The following is a 19,396-nucleotide window of genomic DNA, read 5'->3' on the forward strand; positions in this document are numbered from 1 at the left end:
ATTACTTGACAGATTTTGGTTTTCTTTTGAAGATAGTAAAAACTCAAAACATTACCCAAACTGTAATGCATGTATGTTTTACACAGAACTGCAGTGTATCTGTAGATATAATCTGTCGACAGGTTCTTTAAACATTTGGCAAATGATATTTTAATTAGTATTATTAATTCTCAAAATTGTTAACTTGATGAAACAGCCTCATATGCATAATAAAGTCTCACTTTATCAAAATACCAAAAGCAGTATTTCCAGCCCAATAGGGCAGGTGTTTTTTAATGAAGTTACTGCAGCAGCAAGTATTGTACCACAACTGACCTCTCAAAGACTTCAGAGATCCCAAAGGGAGTGGGATATATTTTTTAACTTTTTAAAATTTAAGTTTCTAACAAACATTCTCCCTCCATGTCGTTTTGGAGACAGTGACTCAGACAGTTGGTTATTATGGAAAATTACATACCAAAATGGAAGGTAAAAATAGGGTGCATGATACCAGTCCATGAATGTATCTCTCTTACTCTTCAATTTCTGGAAATAATCATTTCCATAAAAGCCAGCCATGGGTGCAGAGCTGGATATTCCCCTTATTTAATGCAAAATGTGCATCACCATATATGCTTTCAGGGTACTTGCAGTTACAAATTACTTCACATCTTAAAATCAGATTTTAAACCTGTCTGTATTACTGAAAAAAATCCAATGTTAAAAATAAGTAAAAATTTTCATTCAAGATCTTTTTCATAGAAGATTTTAGTACCTATTTACTATTTTTGTGTTAGCAGTAACAGTTGAAAGGCCACTTTAATAGACCTAGAATAGTCATTAAATGCTTCAAAATGTATCATTACTTTAAAATGTATCAGAGAACTCTTCCCCATTTGTGACTCTGTGCTGTGAATTTTGCAGTTAGCAATGCTTTTTGACAGTATACAAGATAGTGTAAATGAACATTAAAATTGACAGTTGACATAATTTTTTAGATATTTAAGGATTATACAAGACACAAACATCCCTCCTTCACAATAAGATAAATATTTATTTCATAATTTGTTCAAAGTGCTTGTCAAAAGTGACAGATTTTGCATTCCTAAGTGGTTGAGCTCTTCCATTGTGAAATGTCAGCCCTGGGTTGATTCATTTATACATCGTTGTTAGTTTCCATTTTCATATTAATTAACTAGTTGAACTTGATGATCTTATTCTGTTGGACAGCCTCAATTTGGCCAACATGGCAACTTGGTAAAAGAACTCATATTGAAACAATTAATTCTGAGTTTTTCTCTTAGTTAAGGGTTCTTATGTGCAACTAACCCATGTCACATCACTACAGGAGGAGTTCCTTCTAAGGACAGAATCAAAGGAAGTGCCAAGGATATCATTGTCCAAACACTCCTAGGGTAAGTACCTCAACCAGATAATGTAAACATCTCCATGTTTCATGGCCTTCTATGAGACCTCGGCTTGATGTGGAAATAATGAAAGCATGAATGAAATTCAGGTGCATTAACTGCAGAACAGGCGTGACAGGAACAGTTTTTGCAGAATTGCAAAACTGTAAGGTTAGCTTTTAAAAAGCATGCAGTTAGTTCTTTTCTCAGTGTTTTAAGTTTGCCTCTAGGTTTGTCTCATCATAAGGAATGGGATTCATTCTGCAGCCTGTTCACCTCCTCCCACCTAGGAGTGACTTCAGGGCTGCAGAGAGGAAGTAAAAAAAGATACTTTGCATCATTTAATTATGAGCTCTTTAGCTGCCTGAGTAATGTTGATGTAGTCCAGAAAAATGTGTCTTGTCTGCCTTGGGCAGCATAAAATGGGAACATGCTTCAGCTCAGAGGGGGGAAAAGGGACATGGAGAGATTGGAACAGGGAATTCACACTTGACAAATGACACAAGCGTGAGAAAATTTACTGGCAAAATACTAACACTCCATCTTCTGAGAAGCTTGACATTATCAGAGAAGGTTTTGCTGTTTTAAAAAATCCACCAAACAGACAAAAAACAAAAAAGAAGAGCCTAATTCTCTTCCAAAAGAATCTGGCTCCAGTTATTTGAATCACTGTTGTTCTTCCCAGAAGTTGTATAATGGTGCAACAGGGGTGTGTTGTTAAATGTCCCTCACTGAAAGGAGCAAATCACAGTTCTCTCGTTCCTCATTTTCCATCCCTGAATTTCCACTATTTTTCTGGGTTTTACTCCCCTCTTATAATCATGGCAGTGACAAAGAGTAAGGCCCATGTTTGTAAGCCCTGTCCCAATCCCTTGGTAAGTCAGAACAACAACTTGTGAAGGCTGCCTGCCTTAAGGTGAAGGACTGCACAGTTGATAGGGGCTGATTCTGTTCCCACTGAAGTCTAAAGGAGTTAAGTTTATGAAGAGGAAACTTCTCTCAGTTATAGCTGTCTTCAGCTCCCTTGGCTATTCTCTAAGTCTGTAGCTCTAGAAGGGAGATTCTCCTGTCCTGTAGCACACACACAGACAAGTAAGTGGGTCTGATCCCATCTCATTTTAAGAGCATGTAAGAAGAACATGATCCAGTTTTGTGTGCTAATTTGCAGACCTAAACTCTCTTTTGCAGGGCTGGGGTTGCGTGTGCATGTGTGTTAACATTTTCTTGACTTCCACCTAAGGAGTAGTCAGAAAAAAAGGTATGAACTGTGAGATAGGAGCACAGCTTAGATACAAGGAACAAAATGCATCAGCAGACTTAGAGCTGGACAACCCCATGTCAGTCAGTCAGTAAAATTGCTGGTTACTAGCTTAAAAAGTAATACAAGTTTCTTTCTGCCAATAAGATACAGAGCACAATCATCAGGGGAAGTGTTTACTTAAAAATCTCTGTTTTCTAGCACTACCTTGTAGGTGCACAGTTTGTGGTGACTGGGAGTGGGGCTGGCCCAGCCTCATCCGCAGTGGGCACAGCTGTGAGCAGCAGGTGAGCAGCACTGCCAGCAATGAGCCCTGGAGTGCCCAGGGGCACTGACCAACCACCAAGGCAGCAGAGGGCACACAGGTGCAGTGCATCAACAGGAGGGTATAAAAGGTTGGGCTAAAGAACAAGAGGAGCAGATGCTGGCAGCTTTCTGCAGTGACAAACTAAAGGTATTTGTTTGAAAGACTTCTGTTGAATTATCTTAGCCAGTGAGGCTTTTAGTATTGGCACTCCTGTGCTGGCTTTGCAGAAAAGGTACCACCTTGTCTTTGACAGAAAGAAAAGACAAAAGTGGCTCTGCTCATAGAATGTCTCCTAGAATGGCTGAATCATATTTCAGGAACATTAAATCATTCTGCATTTCTATGATAAGCTTTAGCATTCCTAAATTTAAATAGTTTAGAATTTAGATCACAAACTGTCCTCTAAACAGTGATTTGATGAAATGTAGGAACCCTGTGGAAGGCTGTGTTTTTTTTAAAATGTGACAGAAGGAGTATTTATTTTAAGTACAAAACTATCTTGTTAAAAAAAAAAATCATTGCTTTGTAGAGATTTTTTCAGAAGTAAAATTCATGAGGAAGTGTCAATTTCTTTAAAAACATGTTTAAATTTCAGGTCAACATTATATTTGTATTTTGTTGCTGCAAGCATGACATACCTTGCAAATAATTCCATTAGGTAAAAAGTTGTAGATTAAAATCATCTTCATGTTAAGCTGAAGGTTCTTACTGCATGTGCAGAGATGTAGGAAAATTTAAAATTCAGATTGTAGTTAAGCTAGGAAAGTATGACTTTTTAAGGCTTGAGAAGACTAATGACATAGTAAGTCTTCTATTTCTGCAGCTGAAATGTCAAAACAAACCTATAAAAGAAAGCATCAGGAAAAGACTACTTGGGTAATATAGACCAATAAAGTGAAGTCTGATCATAAATAAGTTAACAAAACTGCCTGCAGCCTGTGACATCAGCATACTGGTGTGGTCTTTAATGCTAACAACTGTGTACAGAAGCAAGATTTATGTGGTGTGTGTTTGCCACTGATTTTGTAAGTGTTCTGCACAGGAAAACCTTATTTGTAAAGTGAGTGAAAAGGTTTATTGCTGCTCGTTCATGTCTCTTCAAGATGTCCTTCTATGAGAAAGCTTGGGGGAAAAAAAACTTTAAAAAACTCTAAAAATGAAAAAACTAAAATGTAACAACTGCATTACAGTGTGAAATATATGTCAGGTAAGTAGTTTTCAGGTTCTCTTGTTGCATTGCCTGCATGTCCATAAAGTTCATAAAACAACTAAATGATGATTTATGCATGGTAACTTCCTTGGCAGTAATTGTTATGCCAAGGAAAACTTATTTACTGATTGCAGACATCCATACAATAATATATGGGGTTTTTATTGCACAAACCAGTCAATCAGTGTGAAGCACAGATGGTGAATGGTGAAAAGAGGAAAGCACAATATTTGTTCTCCTTTATTTCTAATGAAAATGTCTAAGCCATGTTGTTGTCACTGGGAAGTGGGTCTCTGCTCTGAAATGTAGAGCAAAATAATGCAGCTTGACCTAGAAACTGTACAGTCTCTCTGGCTACAGAGGTAAAATCTTGCTGCAAACAGGCAACAAAAGATAAATTACTATGGTACATACGGAACTTAGCTCATGTATATGTGTTTAGAATCACAGAGAATCCAAGAAATGCCAACACATTAATTCCGAAAATTAAATCAACAACAGCAAAGACAGACCCTGAGTCTGTAGCACTGTTTCAGTACTCAAAAGCTGTACTTCATCCATGGGAACTTCAATGAACTTGGAAAGACTGAATACCACATCAATATTCCCAGCACCAGCTCAGGAACTTCACAACTCTTCTATTGTTTAATTTATGAATATTGCAGCTCAAGCTTGCTCAAGTTCCACAAGGACTCCATGGCAATCTTTAGGGTGAAGAAAGATCACAGGTTTGCCATGTGCACCTATTTTTGGCTCTTCACTCAATATTCGTATTTTTTTTTTCTTCAGTTCTGTCATAGCTGCTTTTATGTCATCAACCTTTTAAAAGAGATACAGTTCACACAGATTAACAGATTGCACTGTGTTATGCAGATTTTACATTTAGGAGCAATAACAATTCCTTACTGGAAGTTATTTCAAAGTTCTAATGTAATTCTGAAAATAAGTTGTAAACCATTTCAAAACATTTCAAAAATAGTATTAAAAATAAAACTACTACAGGAGTTTGCATTTGTTATTTCAGGATTTTTTTAAATACCATTTAAATGAGTTGTGCAATATTTAAGAAATTAATAATCCAAAATCACTCATGCACAGAGACCATTGATTTTTTTGCTGTTGTTGTCATTACTTTATAAGGACTCCATAAATAATCTAAATTCTGCATTACTTTCTGCTCTCAATAAGAAAAATACCTCTCTTTATAAGTGATGACAGAGCACTGACTCATTGAATGGTGAAAAAGGGAGGGCAGTGGGCAGAAGGTAAAAGTCCCTTTTAGATTTATGTATTCTCCTTCTGAGTAGGTGAAGGTTCATTAAGTTTCCTAAGGAAAAAAGCTTGGAATAATCAAAAATATTTCCAGATTTGGTCTTTGTATTGAACTTTACTATAATAACAGCCATTAATACAGTATTTCAGTATGGTTTCCTACAGAAATATGTAATTAACAAAAATATGCCTATACTGTATGCTGTGGTCTGAAGTTCTGATGTCATGTCATCTAATGAAATTTTAATTTTCCTAAAACTTAAATGCATTCATTTTTTTTGAAATAATAATATTAGCACTCCGTTTAGAAAATTCAATAGTCAATAATCAATGAAGACCCAGAATTAAAATAATATCATTGCTATTTTTCAAGACTGAAGTGTCTAGTTATAATTTAGTGAATAAACTCTTCTCCCAATGCCATGGCAGGGAAGAAGGAAATTCTAGCTTTAATTCAGAGGAACAGGCATCACCTAATTCTTACCCATTCGCAGTAGTTTTGTTTATAAACATCCCAAACTCACTACAGTTCTTTACACACAACTACCATGTACAAAACAAAAAGGAATGACTGTCACATTATCTAAACTAGAAAGGCCACGTGTGACATGGCCATGGCCCCTTCCAGATTCTTCCCCTGAGCAGAAGAGCCACAGCAGCTGCTGCTCCTGTCCTGCAGAGATGGCCTGAGGAGGAGCAGGGCCTGGGCTCAGCTGGAATGAACTCCTGCATGCCCAAGGGTGAGTCACAGCAAACAGTGGAAAGCCTTTGGGTGCATCCATGTTAGAACAGTACCACGCTTGGATTGCTCTCTTACTCTGCTGTGTCCAGCACAGTTTTCACTGCAGGTATTAAATTGTAGCTGCTCAGGAATAATTTAATTTCCTCTTAAAATATTTACCTTTTTTGAAACAAGTTGACTATTGAAACATCTGTCTAAATTTTTCTTTGTATAAGAGAGAAATATGACAGCCTTAGATGTTAGTTCTTACACAGGTCAAACCTATTAAAACATGCATACTTGAACATATCTATGTTATTACAAGAAATATTATGTTAAAATACCTCAATGCAGATATGATGCATTCCTCCAGTCTTGTTTTTTTGCAGGAAGCTTGCAATGGGACTTTTCTCTCCTAAAGGATGTAGAAGTTCCAGCTTGGTATTTCCCAGCTCCACAAAAACAGTGTAGACACCATGTTCAGGAAGAGCAACAGTCTCACTCACCTGGGCTCCTAACACATCTTTATACAAGGACTGAGCTTTCTCCAAATCAGGCACTGCAATTGCTACGTGATTGAGTCGGCCCAGTTTCCACAAACAGCTTGGAATGTTTTGTGAGAAGGACTTTGATGATGATGATGACAGAGTTTGTACTGTGGGAGCAGATGTCTGCAATCTGCTAAGGAGCCCTGAAAAAAAAGTGAACAGCACTGATACGATGCTTTTGAGAAAGTCTCAGTGCTCTTTCCCCTGTAAAGGCCTGCAGAGCTGCCAAGGCATTGGCACACCCTAGGGCAATGCTCAGGGTAGACTGAGAGCAAGGAAACAGTCACTCTCTTTTCAGACTAAGTAACTATGCAGAAGTATGAAGAGAATTACAAATGAAAACCCAAAGCAGACTCAAATTTGGTGTAAATCCTTACACATGCCTATTGAAAAGAGGAAAACAGGACCAATTGTAAAGGCCAGCTGTGTAATGTGTTTAAAAGTGACTTTTGATATTTTCAGAGCTTCTTATGAAATAGAGAAAGAAATACGGATATGCCTATACATCTCAAAATTTTAGCAAACAAAAAACTCACAAAAAAGATGTAAAATGAGGGTACTTACAAGTTAATTACCTTAAAAATTAATCTGTCAGTACTAGCATCTAGAGGGGTTGGGGATGGGGAGAAATTGTGATTGTATCAGTTGTTTCTAGAACCAAAATTAGAATTAGATTAAAGGACGTATTCATAAAAACCACATTTTAATTCCATGCCAGTTTGCTTTAGTCCAAGTCAGAGCTCCCAGTGCCTCAAGGCCAAGCTAGAGGCATCTTAGCCTTTTGGGAGTCTTGAGGCATTCTTTGCTTTAAAGTCACAAATGTGCTGTTTTGCTAAGAGATTGTGCCAATGATGCACTGAGATCCTGGATGCTTTGCAACACACTGAGGATGGATAGCCTGGCTGGGCTCTTGGTACTCTGTAATGTCAGGAATAGCTGTAATTAATTAAATCAGCTTTGCTTCACAGTATGGAACTGAGAACTACCATTCCACAGGAATTCTGCATTCTACCAGTTAATTTTTCTTCAAAAACTGGTAAATCCTTAAACCTAAGCCTTTCTGAGCATGGTGCTGTAATGGAGGAAGAAATGTTTGCATGTATTTGACACTTAAAATTACAACATGCAATGTGCATATTAGCAAGGACTCAGTGTCCCAAAAGTAAGTCTATTCACAATCTTTTGATGATACTAAATCAAGATCCTACACTGAGTATTTCCAGAAACTTGTCCAGTGTTTCAAGTAACTGCCCTGCAGTATTTCTTGCCAGGCTTTTACTCAGTCCATGCTGTCATCTCCTCCATCACAGCCAGAAGTTCTGGACAATTCCTTCACTTGGTACCTTTAGGATATCATACTGGTACAGGACAGCAACTGCTTTTCAACTTTTTATGTGTTAAAAAAATCCCTTAGAAATTTCCACACAAAAAAGAAATTTTTGTTTTTCAAATGTCTGTGCAGAAACTGTTTTGTAGAAACACTTGCCATGTTAATGCACCTGAATCATTGTGAACCAAGTAATTCCAGGAGGGAGCAGTACTGTGCAATGCCTAAAATGCATGGGGTACAAACACGCAGGAACTAGGTGGCATGATGAAAGGCATGGCTAATTAACTAGTACAGGGTTTGACAGTTAACCAGAGTAAATAAATGTGTTACAAAAAAGTAACAACCTCCCCAATATCTGCTATGCAGTCTTTCCTGCCCACCTCAGCTTCTACTGAAGTCGCTCCATTTTGTACTGTAATTTCTTAAGGCATGATCTAATTCTTGCTGAAGCAAGAGATATTTTTCCACTTGGAGGAAGGCAGGATTGTCTAAATAAGAAAAATCCTTTGAAAGAGAAGGATCCTTTACTATGTAATTTATTATGTTTTCCAGAGCCTTTTAGTGTTTTATTCTTTCTTTCTTCCAAATATTATCAGACTGCAGTTCAATAGAAATACTACTAATGTAGATCTTTTTTTCAAGCAGTCTTTCCTAATGGAAAGGCAAGGATTTTCCCATTCTTTTACATCTGACATTATAATTCTTGCTGCACTTCACATAGGACATATGACCCCACAGTTATTGTAATTTAATTTGTATTTTTTCTATTTCAAGTAAATTTTCAAAGACACAGACTGTTTGTTACTCAGCTATTTGTGAAGCACTAGAAAAAATAATAGAAAATGTTCTTTCTTCTGGGTTCTGCCCCAGAAATATTTGATTTCTTGTGCTGTTTCTTGGGAAGACAACAGACTGGAAAAGTGAAGTATATTCCTAGGATTCTTAAAGTCAAAGATACTTATATGCTCATTCATATCAGCATTTATTCTATGAAGTCTTGTGAATTTATCCTAGCTCTAGTCAGATGCATACAGAGTATTAATTTTAAATCCATAATTGAATTGACTGAGATTAAACAAAAACCATTTGTGTTTTTCTTGCATTATCTAGATAAGTAACTATATAGATTACTTAAAATTCTCATCTTCTCACCCAATAATAAAAAAATGGCCCTGCAGTGAAAAAGAAAGCTTTTCAGCAAACTTCAGATTGAAATCCCATCACTTCCATGTTTCCAGGAAAGAAACACTTGTATTTATATATACATCACAAAACTAGTTCTACAGTATACAACCTTCTTCAGCTTCATTTGAAGAATATTTTTAAATTGATCTATTTGGGGGTCATTCTACTGATGATTGATCTACTTGTAGTATGCACATCAGAGTTTAAATATACACCAAGTAAGGGTTACATTATTTAACAGAGCAGATTATGAAGTATCAAGTCTGAAGTATCCCATAAACTGAAATCCTCACCCTTCAAATGTTTATTTATAGGCTTGTTTGTTGCTTCTGATGTGGAGCAGTGTTCATTGACTTAATCAAGGAAACTAAGGAATCAAACACAAGCCAAATCCAACTGAACTCAGTCTTGTTCTCTATAGGAAGGTTTTACAACAGTGGGTTGCAGTGAGAACCTTGTCCCTGGGCACTGCTTTATTGTCACTCTTCTCAGGTGGAGGTGAACTCTCAAAGCATGGAGAGGATGCTGTTACCATAGGGAATCTGGCACACCGGGGCTGTGTGGTCACTCTCTGGACCAAATGGAGAAAGGGCATACTGTGGTCCTTCTTAAATTCCAGCAAGTTCAAGGTGGTGTGAGCATCTTGGGAACTCTGGAAGCCAACTGGGCTCACAGTGCTACTCTGCTCTGTGCTGGACAGTGCTTTTGGGAATCAGATGGGCTCCACAGCTCAAGGAAACTGAGTCTCAGTGTGCTGTGGCTCTTGTTCCCTCCTTCAAAGTGCAGTCATACAAAGGAGTTTCCTTTCCCAGTATCCTACTGATCGATCACTGGCAGCACTGAGCCTCTCTTTCATTATTCCCCTGGTCTGTGGCTACCAAGTTAAATGGTGTGGTTTAGGTATTGTGACTTTAACCTACCCTGACAGAAGGGTAGTGAAGAGTGAAGTTATTATCACGAACGGGAAATTATTTTGAGTTTGACCTCCAAACCACACTTCAAAATTACAAGCTCCTCCTTGCACCTTAAGTTTGGCGTTTGCTCTGTAAGTTTACCCTGTGCCAGCTAATGTCAGTTGTTAATGTGCCCGTCAGTAGGATCGGGAGAACTTGTTTTTATTTACAGAAGCGGCAGTTTCGCTCGGCCTGCGAGGCTCTCACGGGGAGCTCCGCCAGGCCGGAGCAGGCACCGAGGCCCGAGGCCGCCCCGTGCCGGCCCCGTCACCCGCACTCCCGCCGCCTTTCCCTCCGCCCTCCTCGCCGCCGCCCCGCGTTACCGCCCCGCGTTACCGGCCGCTCCGCGCCGCAGCACCGCCGCCATCTCACCGCCCGATCGGCCGCGGACAGCGCCGCCCTCCGCGGCACCCCTCGGTGCGGGCCCGGCGCCAGCGCGGCGTGCCGGAGCGGCGTGTCACTGTGAGGGGCCGTGCCCGGCAGCACAGCCCGCCATTGGAGCGGCGGCCGCAGCCGCGCCTGCCGCGGGGAGGCGGCCCTGCCCTCCCGGGGGCCGTGCCCTCCCAGGGGCCTTGTCCGCCCTGGGACCGTGCCGCATCCAGACTTCCCTTCAACACCTCCAGGAACAGTAACTCCGCCACCTCCCGAGGCAGCTCATTCAAGTATCTAATCACCCTTGCTGAGAAGAAATGTTTCCTGATGTCTAACCTAAATGTCCCCTGGTGCAGCTTGAGACCATGTTTTCCTGTCCTGTCACCAGGACAAGTGACACCAGGAGGGTGTAATGCCTGGCTACACCTGGTGTAGGGAGTCCTGGAGGGCAGTAAGGTCACCCCAAGCCTCCTTTTCTCCAGGCTGAGACCCCCAACTCCCTCAGCTGCTCCTTGTCCAACTCATGTTCCAGTTACTTTTCCAGTTCTGTTGCTGTTCTCTGGACTTGCTCCAGCACCTCAATGTCCTTCCTGAATTGAGGGGCCCAAGGGTGGCCTTACCAGTGCAGAATACAGGGGAAGAATCACTTCCCTGGCCTGCTGGCCACACTGTTCTTATACAGGCTGGGATGCCATGAGGCATTGTGCCAGGAGACTGAGGACAGCAAACAGGCTGTCTGCTGGTGCTGAGCTCTTGCTGTGTCAGGCAGTGCACACTGCGAGTTGAGATAGAGCCTAAATAGATAAACAGCTTGTGCCAGTTCAAATCTGATTTTACGTGATTAGTTAAAAGTGCAGATCAAAATCAGTGGTCAAAATGGGTATTTGAAAGTCCCAATATATGACACTTTCAGTTTCCAGTCCAGGTTGTGTCTCGGGTGTGTTTCTGATGTTGAGAATTGCAGGCACAGGTCACAGACACAGCTCTGCTGGCTTGGCCATGCTCCACACCATGGTTTTTGGAGTGTGCAAAGTGACAGTGAGGGGACACAGAGGTGGCATTGCAGGGCATTCTACTATCTGCACTGAAAAGACTTCATTTGTTGGTTGGAAGGAAACATGAAAGCGGCAGAGACAGGAGCAGTATTGAAGTTAAAAGGTTACTCACAGTTTTGGAGCAGGTTGCAGAAGGACTGTGTGGGTGGCTGAAAACACAAGGGTCTGTGGGTGTAGGTCTTAATTTGAATTCATAAAATGAACTTTAAGGAAACCACAAGATGTAAGAAGGGAGTTGAAGAGCACTGGGCAGTGCTGTGCGGATGGTGAAGGGGTGTGTGCGTGCCTCCTTAGCCTGAACTTGTAGACACCAGGTGAGATCAGGTGCTTTGCCCACAGAATAAACTGAAAATGTGCAGTTCCAAAATAGCCCTTGTATCTAGGTCAGAGATTCAAAACTGTGAAGTAAGGTGACTGTGGCTCCACTATATTTAGAGCAGGTTTGCCAGTGCTGATGCACATCCCAGTCTGCAGCAACACCGTGCCCGTCCCAGGGCTGGAAGCCGCAGTCATCGACCATTACTGCTGGGGCTTCTGGGAGAACAAGGCCCTTCTAACAGAGGGCTGGGCCAGGAGGCGGGAATGCCACGGCTCGGGAAGCGGGGAGGGGCGGAGCTCCGTGGGCGGAACCACTGTGTGCGGAACCTTGGCAGCGGCCGCAGGAGCCGCCCGGGCCTGATCGCTGGGCGCGCGGCGGAGGCGGTGCCGGGTCCCACGTGTGCGCGGGGCGATGGCGGCGGTGCCGGGGATCCCGGCGGTCCCGGCGCTCCAGGGCATCCAGACGTGCCTCAGGGTAGCGGGAGCGGCGGCGGCGCGCCCCGAGTGCTTCCTCAGGTACCGCGGGGGGGCGGGGGGAGGCACTGGTAGCCGTAGAGAAAAACCTGGAGGAGACTGGCCAGTGTAAAAGCCGAGGAGTGAGGCGGTGGAGAAGCGCAGTTGCCTCTGTGCCACCTGGGTCTGGCTCTTGGACGATTGAGGTGTTTGGTGCTGTACGGTTTGCTTCCCCAAAATGTCTGGAGTGCTTAAAGAAGATCAACGTATTGTAAGATTGTAAAAAGCTGGAATTTTCTGTCCAACTGCTGCTTTATACACGAAATGTAATAAAACTGAAAACATTAAGAATTTAGTGGTTTTTCCTGTGACTGTGTAGTAGCGGTGCTCCATCCGTGTTTGCAAAGCTCAGCCGCAGCAGTAACTGTTGAAAGGTGCTGTTCTGTAGCACAGAGAACCAAAGCAGGTCCAACAAGAGCAGCAGTGTGACTGTGATTGGCTTAATGGAAAGAGCTAAACTCTTTTATTTTTCTGCTCTCAGTGTGCAGGATGGGCTGGCTGCCGACTTCAGAGCAATGACAAAGACTCTCTACGATTTGAATAAAGGAAGTACCATAGTTCGTGGGGGCCCTCTAAAAGAGCTGGTGATAGAAAATTTTGATGAAGAACAGATTTGGCAGCAACTAGAGCTCCAGAACAATGCAGTTCTCGATTTCTTCAAGAAATCCATTGCAAGGGATGCCGAGGATGAAGATCTTTGCCTTCTCTCAGACCAGGAAGAGCATGGCTCCGATGCAGAGACCAGCAGTGACAAGGACTTGGAAGACAACATAATGGAAGCAGAATCTGAACAGATGAATGTTTATACAAAAGATAAAGATAAAAATAAAACTAAAGCTAAAGAAAAGCAAAGTAAACTCAGAGAAAGCATAATGCAGAAAGACAGTGATGAAGATTCTGATATTGACTTTGATATTGAAGCACTGGAGCAACAAGCTAAAACAGCCAAGGAAACCACACTGAGAAAGAAGGGAAGAAAATCTGTGGTGGATGACAAGTTTTTCAAGCTAGCTGAGATGGAAGCTTTTTTAGAACATGCAGAGAAGGAAGACAAGGAAGATGAAGAAGATGATGACATTAATTATTTTGAAGACATTATCTCAGATGATGAGGAAGACTCTGAAGAAACTAAAGTCAAAGTAAGTTTTTTCCTTTAAATCAAAATCTTGCATCTGTTAGGATGACCATAAAGTATTTACCTCTGTGAAGAAACTGCCAAGTCACATTTGTTTATGTAACTGATGATTACTTCTGAAGCTTTATTTTAACAATTAGTGTCTGGTAAGAAAATTCCATGGTGTAGCATCCTGCTATTCCAGTCTCTCCTTACATGGGTCCTGGGCTTTTACATATATAAAGGAAGAGATAATCAGGGACCTTGAAGAATTGCAGAATAGGTGACCCAGCAAATGAAAAAGATTTGTCACTGAGCATCTGGCAATTAGAGATCACTGAGGTGGCTGATGCAGAGCAAAGGGCTTTTTCCAGGGATGTGGCCTTGTAACTCTGATACAACTTAAATTGATGAGTAATTGATTCAAAAATAAGTATTTTATTATTCAATATTTACCAGACATTCTCACGAGCAAGTAAGAAATATATCCAGGGAATTGGTGTGCATTCCAACAAGTATTTGGCAACATCTACAGCTCCTTGACTTCTGTATGTGTAAGTGGTAGAGAATTGTAAACACCTGGAAATCAGTTTTACTATGACACCCTACCACAGGTTCATGCATCACTACCCAGAATTACTGTGGCACAAGTAGTGCTGTTCCCAGGCACTAAGGACTTTAAAAGACAGGATGCCCTTTGATTTCTGTCAGTATTAACAGCTGTGGTTTGTTGTTGTTTTTCTTCCCCTCTCACCTTTTTAGCCAATTAAAAGTTCTAGAGATATGACATACAAAGATTTCTTTGATCCAGTTGATGATGATGATGATGGTGATGATGGTTTAGTAGCTAATGGTGCTGAAGAGGATCAGGAAGAGGAAGCAGACAGTGCCATTGAAGAGCAAAATGAAGAAAGTATGTCTGAGTAAGTAAAATGAAGGTAAAATGTCCTCATAATTTTACACTTAAGTAAAGCAGAAAATACTGAGAATATCAAACTCACTCTGGTCATAGTTTGCCATTCTCAGTTAACTGTTGTATGTTCGTGGTTTGTGTTGTCACTTTATTTATATTTTTAAAATATTGTCCCTTGATTTTTATTTGACTATAGCATTTAAGAGTTGTTCAAGGTTATTTTTATTATCCAGAAGCTTCCCTAGTGTCCTCTACCTTTAGGGGGATCCTTGAGACCTGTTGTACACTGTAAGTTACTAGTAACAGGTAAACATCTAAGGGCTGGAATATCTTCATGTGAAAAATTATAAAGGCTTCTCAACTCTTACTTTATATTAAATGTTATTGTTACAGGTTTGAGGATATGGATGAAATGGTGGAGCACATGAGAAGTAAAGAAGCTCCTAAAAAAGTAACTTTCAGTTTGCCAGATGACAGTGAAGCAGAAGATGTAACTGAAGTGCAGTTAGAGAAGGACATCAGTCCCAGTGAAATAAAGTCATCATTTGAGAAGAGACAGGAAAAGGTAATTTTGGTTTGGTTTTCTTTGGGGTTTGTTCATATTTATTTGGCTAATACTTCAAAACAGTGGCAAATAATTTTTTTTTACTGCTTGTTACATTTGTTGAGAGTCCAGCAAATACAAAGAGGGTATTTAAAATTTAAGGAAAACGTGGTTTAACTACATAGAAACATCTCCAATCATATATTCCCTCATCTGCCTTAAATAAATACTAATTTTTTGCTGTGAGTTTACAAGTGAGCTGTGTTTTAAACTTTCTAGGAAATTGTGTTTTCCAGATGAGCAAAAAAATAAAAAGCTTGGAAGATGGATTGTTAGAGGAGAAGCCTTGGCAGCTGAAAGGAGAAGTGACTGGGCAGAAGCGCCCTGAGAACAGCCTTTTGGAAGAAACAGTGCTCTTTGACCATGCAGTGAGAATGGGTAAGGAGGGGACAGGGCTTTGCTCACAGCATGCTGCTCACCATGCTGGCTGTTCTGCCCTTTGACCTTGCTGAAAACCCCTGTGACTCAAGAGGACACCAGGTTAAACTTCTTGATGTGATTTTGTGGTTGTTTCACACTGCATTTTCACAGTGGAAACTACAGGAAATTGTAAATTTTATTTTGTTAGTTTTTAATTTACCTGAAAGTTCATGACTTTGGTGGCAGACCTCATAATTTATCAGGCTTACATAACATGACTTACTTTTATATTTACTTACTTCACCTTCAATTGCTACATTATTGTGAAAGCTTTGCTTTCATTTTCTGTAGTTTATTCTTTATAGAACAAGACCTATTTCTTGCTGGAGAAACATTAATCTTAAAATTCTTTGACTTTTCCTTTCAGCACCTGTCATCACAGAAGAAACTACATTTCAGCTTGAAGATCTCATTAAACAGAGAATATTGGATGAGGTTAATATTATCTTACCTGTTCCTCCTTACATTGTTCATAGACTTGATTCACAGGGCACATTCCAAGGATGAGCTGGAAGCATTTCCAATGTTAGGTGTAGAATTATCTTTATTTCTGCAACTGGTAGTTTTATTCTTTTGTCTTGATGAATGTGTCTTTAGATTTCTAAGGAGCCATATTTTTATATCCCTGTTATACACCAGTGTTTTAGTGCACTTCAAAACAGACTGTGTGCAGATAAAACTGTAAGGAGTTCATGTGGAATATAAAGCCAGCCTGTAACAGTTATGGCTGTTACCATAACTAATGCTCTGAGCATTCTGAACACTGACCAAAACTCAGTTGTTTGCTTCATTTTGCTTCAAAGCCAGAAAATTTGTATCTCACAGCTTGTTGAGCCTTACTGTTCATTGAATTTTAAAAAATGGGGAAGAGTTTGTAACTTGTTATAGTTTTTGCTTTCATTCACTAAAAACAAGGACACGAGTAGAAGTATAACATTTATTACTTTTTTTTTTAAATGAAAATATGAAACTCGATGAGTCCTAGGATGCTACATGCATAAACTAGTTAACGTGCCAGATAAATAACTGAAAAATGTTCTGAATAAGATGTAGCTGGTAGTTGGCTGTAGTTGCATTTGGTCATTACTTTATGATTTTCTCAGGCATGGGATGATGTAGTACCAAAAGAGAAACCCAAAGAGGAAGCTTTTGAGTACAAGAAGCGGATCAGTTTGGATCATGAAAAGAGTAAGCTGAGTCTGGCTGAAATCTACGAGCAAGAATACATGAAACTTCACCAGGTAACATAAACCATGCCTTTCCTTTGGCTTTGAACTTCACACCGTGTACTCTTGTGTGTTCATTTATACATTTCCAAGTGGAAGTAATTTAGTTTTTCTCTGAGTGTTCACCAGTGGAAAGGCTCTGAGCTGTAAGTTGTGTTGTTACCAGTCTTGCTAAAGTTAAGTAGCCCTATGAAAGGTGTTACAGTTACATTGCATTTTTAATGCAGCAAAAGACTGAAGAGGAAGAAAATCCTGAACACAAAGAAATTCAGGGGATGATGGATTCACTCTTCCAGAAGCTGGATGCACTTTGTAATTTCCACTTCACACCCAAACCAGTAAGTGCCTAAGTTTCATAAAGTTGGGGGCTTTCTCCCTTATTTTTAACTGGCTACTTTACATATATTCCAGAAATGGAAAGCAAAGTAAACATTGATGTTTCCTGAGCTTGTTCTTATTTCATAGTAAATGTACTGTGATTGCCTCTAAACAAACCCAGCTAGTTGTGATCTTCAGCTACTGAGGTGCTGTGCTCAGTCCTGAATGTGTCTCCTTGTTTCTAGCCGGTGCCAGAGATTAAAATCGTTTCCAACCTTCCAGCTATAAGTATGGAAGAAGTAGCACCAGTTGCTGTTAGTGATGCTGCTCTCTTAGCACCAGAGGAGATCAAGGTAAATAGAAAATGGCATAAGGGGTTGTAGAAGGATGTACTGTCTGTCAGATCACTGGGAATTCTGCCCTTCCCATCCTGGTGGGTGGTTCCTCACCTGTGGACTTTTTTGGCCTAGAATTTTAGCATTGATGGGTTTTGAGAGGTTTTGAGGGCTGAGGTGGTTTTTTTCAGGGTTTTTTTGTTTGTTTGTTTGGGTTTTTTTTTCTTTGGTTTTTTGGTTTTGTTTTTATGGTTTTGGGTTTTTTTTTCTGACTGGGGAAACAGTAAATTTTATTTGGCTTCAGTAGGCCATAATACTATGCTTTGTTTTTGGTCTTAACTGTTATGTGATGATCATTGTTGTCCCAACATTTTTATGGGTATTGAGAGGGGGAAAACTAAACAACACTAGAGCAGAGCAATGAGCATGTCCTGGATCAGTTTACAAACTTTATTTCCCAGCCTTTGTCAGTTTTTGGCTTTTGCCTTATCCTGAGCTGTCACTTGAAATAATGGAAATGCTGAGACAGATTTGAGTTCTGTGCAGTGAGTCTTGTCTTTTACGGATTTATTTAGTCTTTGTCTTGTTATGGATTTATTTAGGAAAAGAACAAAGCTGGTGATGTAAAAACAAATGCCGAAAAGACTCCCACAGACAAAAAACGAGAACTAAGAAGGAAAAAGCTCCGTAAACGGATGAAGCGAAGGGAAAGGGAGAAACGTCAAAAGCTTCTTGAAAAGATGAAACCAGAACAAGGCACAAAGCTTAGCAAAAAAGCTGCTGCAGCAAAATTAAAAAGGCTTACCAAAGAAGGCAAGGCATCTCTGCTCAAGGTAAGACTAAAATTCCAAGGACAGAGAATTTTTCTCTAGAGAGGAAAGAAAACTTTATCCCAAAGAATTACAAGTATAAGGTTGGAAAAATGTGAAAAAGCTGGATGATACAATTACTCTATAAAAGTATATTCATCAGGCAGAAATGATTTTGTGTGAGGTGCTACTTTTCTATTGATTTGAAAGTTCATAAAGTGATGTTCTGCAAATAAATTTTCTTTATTTCCTGCATTTAAGCCATTCCACTTCATTAAGTGGGACTGCCTAAATGCACATTGAGGTTTCTCTGTTCTGTATAAGCTTTGAGTAACTTCAACTGTTTTGTGATACAATATTCCTGGTTAACTTTGTCCTTACTGTAGAGCCTTCCCTATAATCTCATCAGATTGATATTGTCTTGCATGCTGTAAAACAGTAAACTCATGCACCACTTATGGTGCCTTTTAAAGAAAACTCTAAAATCTCGGAAATTTTGAATTTTTAGAAATTAATAGGAAAAATAACCTTATTACTCCCAGATGTTTGTACTTACCATTTCAGAAGGCAAGTAAAACACAAAATACAGATACCCTGCTGTAGTTCATGATGTGCAAGGATCTGTTCTTGACGCCTGCTCTTACCTGTCAGGCTAATTGCTACTTTGGAAGAGAATGTAATCTTTATTTCTTTGGATAGCAGGAGTGGAATAAAAATATCCTTTGAAAATCAGTTACCAGATCTTTTTTAACTAAAATACCATTATGCTAGAGTAACTAGTATGTAATATAATGGTACTGTTTGTACATTTCTTGGTTATAACAAATGTTTTGTCCAATGACAGGATGAAGGTAAAGACAAGGCCTTGAAATCATCCCAGGCCTTCTTTTCTCAGCTACAAGATCAAGTGAGAATGCAAATCAAAGATGCCAGCAAATTAAAAAAGAAACAGAAGAAGGAGAAAGCAATTTCTGTTCATAAACTAAAGTTGTAATTTACCTTTTTTATACAGGTACATACATATATACATCTTGTATATAATAAATTTTTTTCCAAATTTGAGTGGGTTTTATTCTGTGTTGATCTTTTAAAATACTTTGTGAACTTCTAAGGTGATGTTCAGACAGTTTTCTGTAGATTTTACTCTTCTTTTCTACCACAGAACTCTGATGTATTCCAAAAAGAAAGATTCTTGGTGTGGGCAGATACCTAATAGTGTCAAATACTTGA

The 19,396-nt window shown here is 39.8% G+C and overlaps 2 protein-coding genes across 2 annotated transcripts; one reads left to right on the forward strand and one right to left on the reverse strand.

The window, feature by feature from the left end:
* Positions 1-4,301: 4,301 nt before the first annotated feature.
* Positions 4,302-10,687, reverse strand: MCEE (methylmalonyl-CoA epimerase). The gene is made up of 3 exons (XM_009089862.4): positions 10,506-10,687; positions 6,498-6,844; positions 4,302-4,979 (listed from the first exon to the last, which is right to left on the reverse strand). The coding sequence occupies exons 1-3, from the start codon at positions 10,534-10,536 to the stop codon at positions 4,827-4,829; spliced, it is 531 nt and encodes a 176-aa protein (XP_009088110.2). The 5' UTR covers positions 10,537-10,687; the 3' UTR covers positions 4,302-4,826.
* Positions 10,688-12,292: 1,605 nt separating this feature from the next.
* MPHOSPH10 (M-phase phosphoprotein 10) lies at positions 12,293-19,228 on the forward strand. The gene is made up of 11 exons (XM_050978413.1): positions 12,293-12,430; positions 12,909-13,566; positions 14,304-14,464; positions 14,848-15,019; positions 15,295-15,436; positions 15,846-15,913; positions 16,582-16,719; positions 16,932-17,042; positions 17,268-17,375; positions 17,960-18,190; positions 19,011-19,228. Exons 1-11 carry the CDS (start codon positions 12,327-12,329, stop codon positions 19,158-19,160), a joined length of 2,043 nt encoding a protein of 680 aa, XP_050834370.1. The 5' UTR covers positions 12,293-12,326; the 3' UTR covers positions 19,161-19,228.
* Positions 19,229-19,396: the final 168 nt, after the last annotated feature.

Source organism: Serinus canaria, chromosome 10, assembly GCF_022539315.1.
Source record: "Serinus canaria isolate serCan28SL12 chromosome 10, serCan2020, whole genome shotgun sequence".
NCBI lineage: Eukaryota > Metazoa > Chordata > Aves > Passeriformes > Fringillidae > Serinus > Serinus canaria.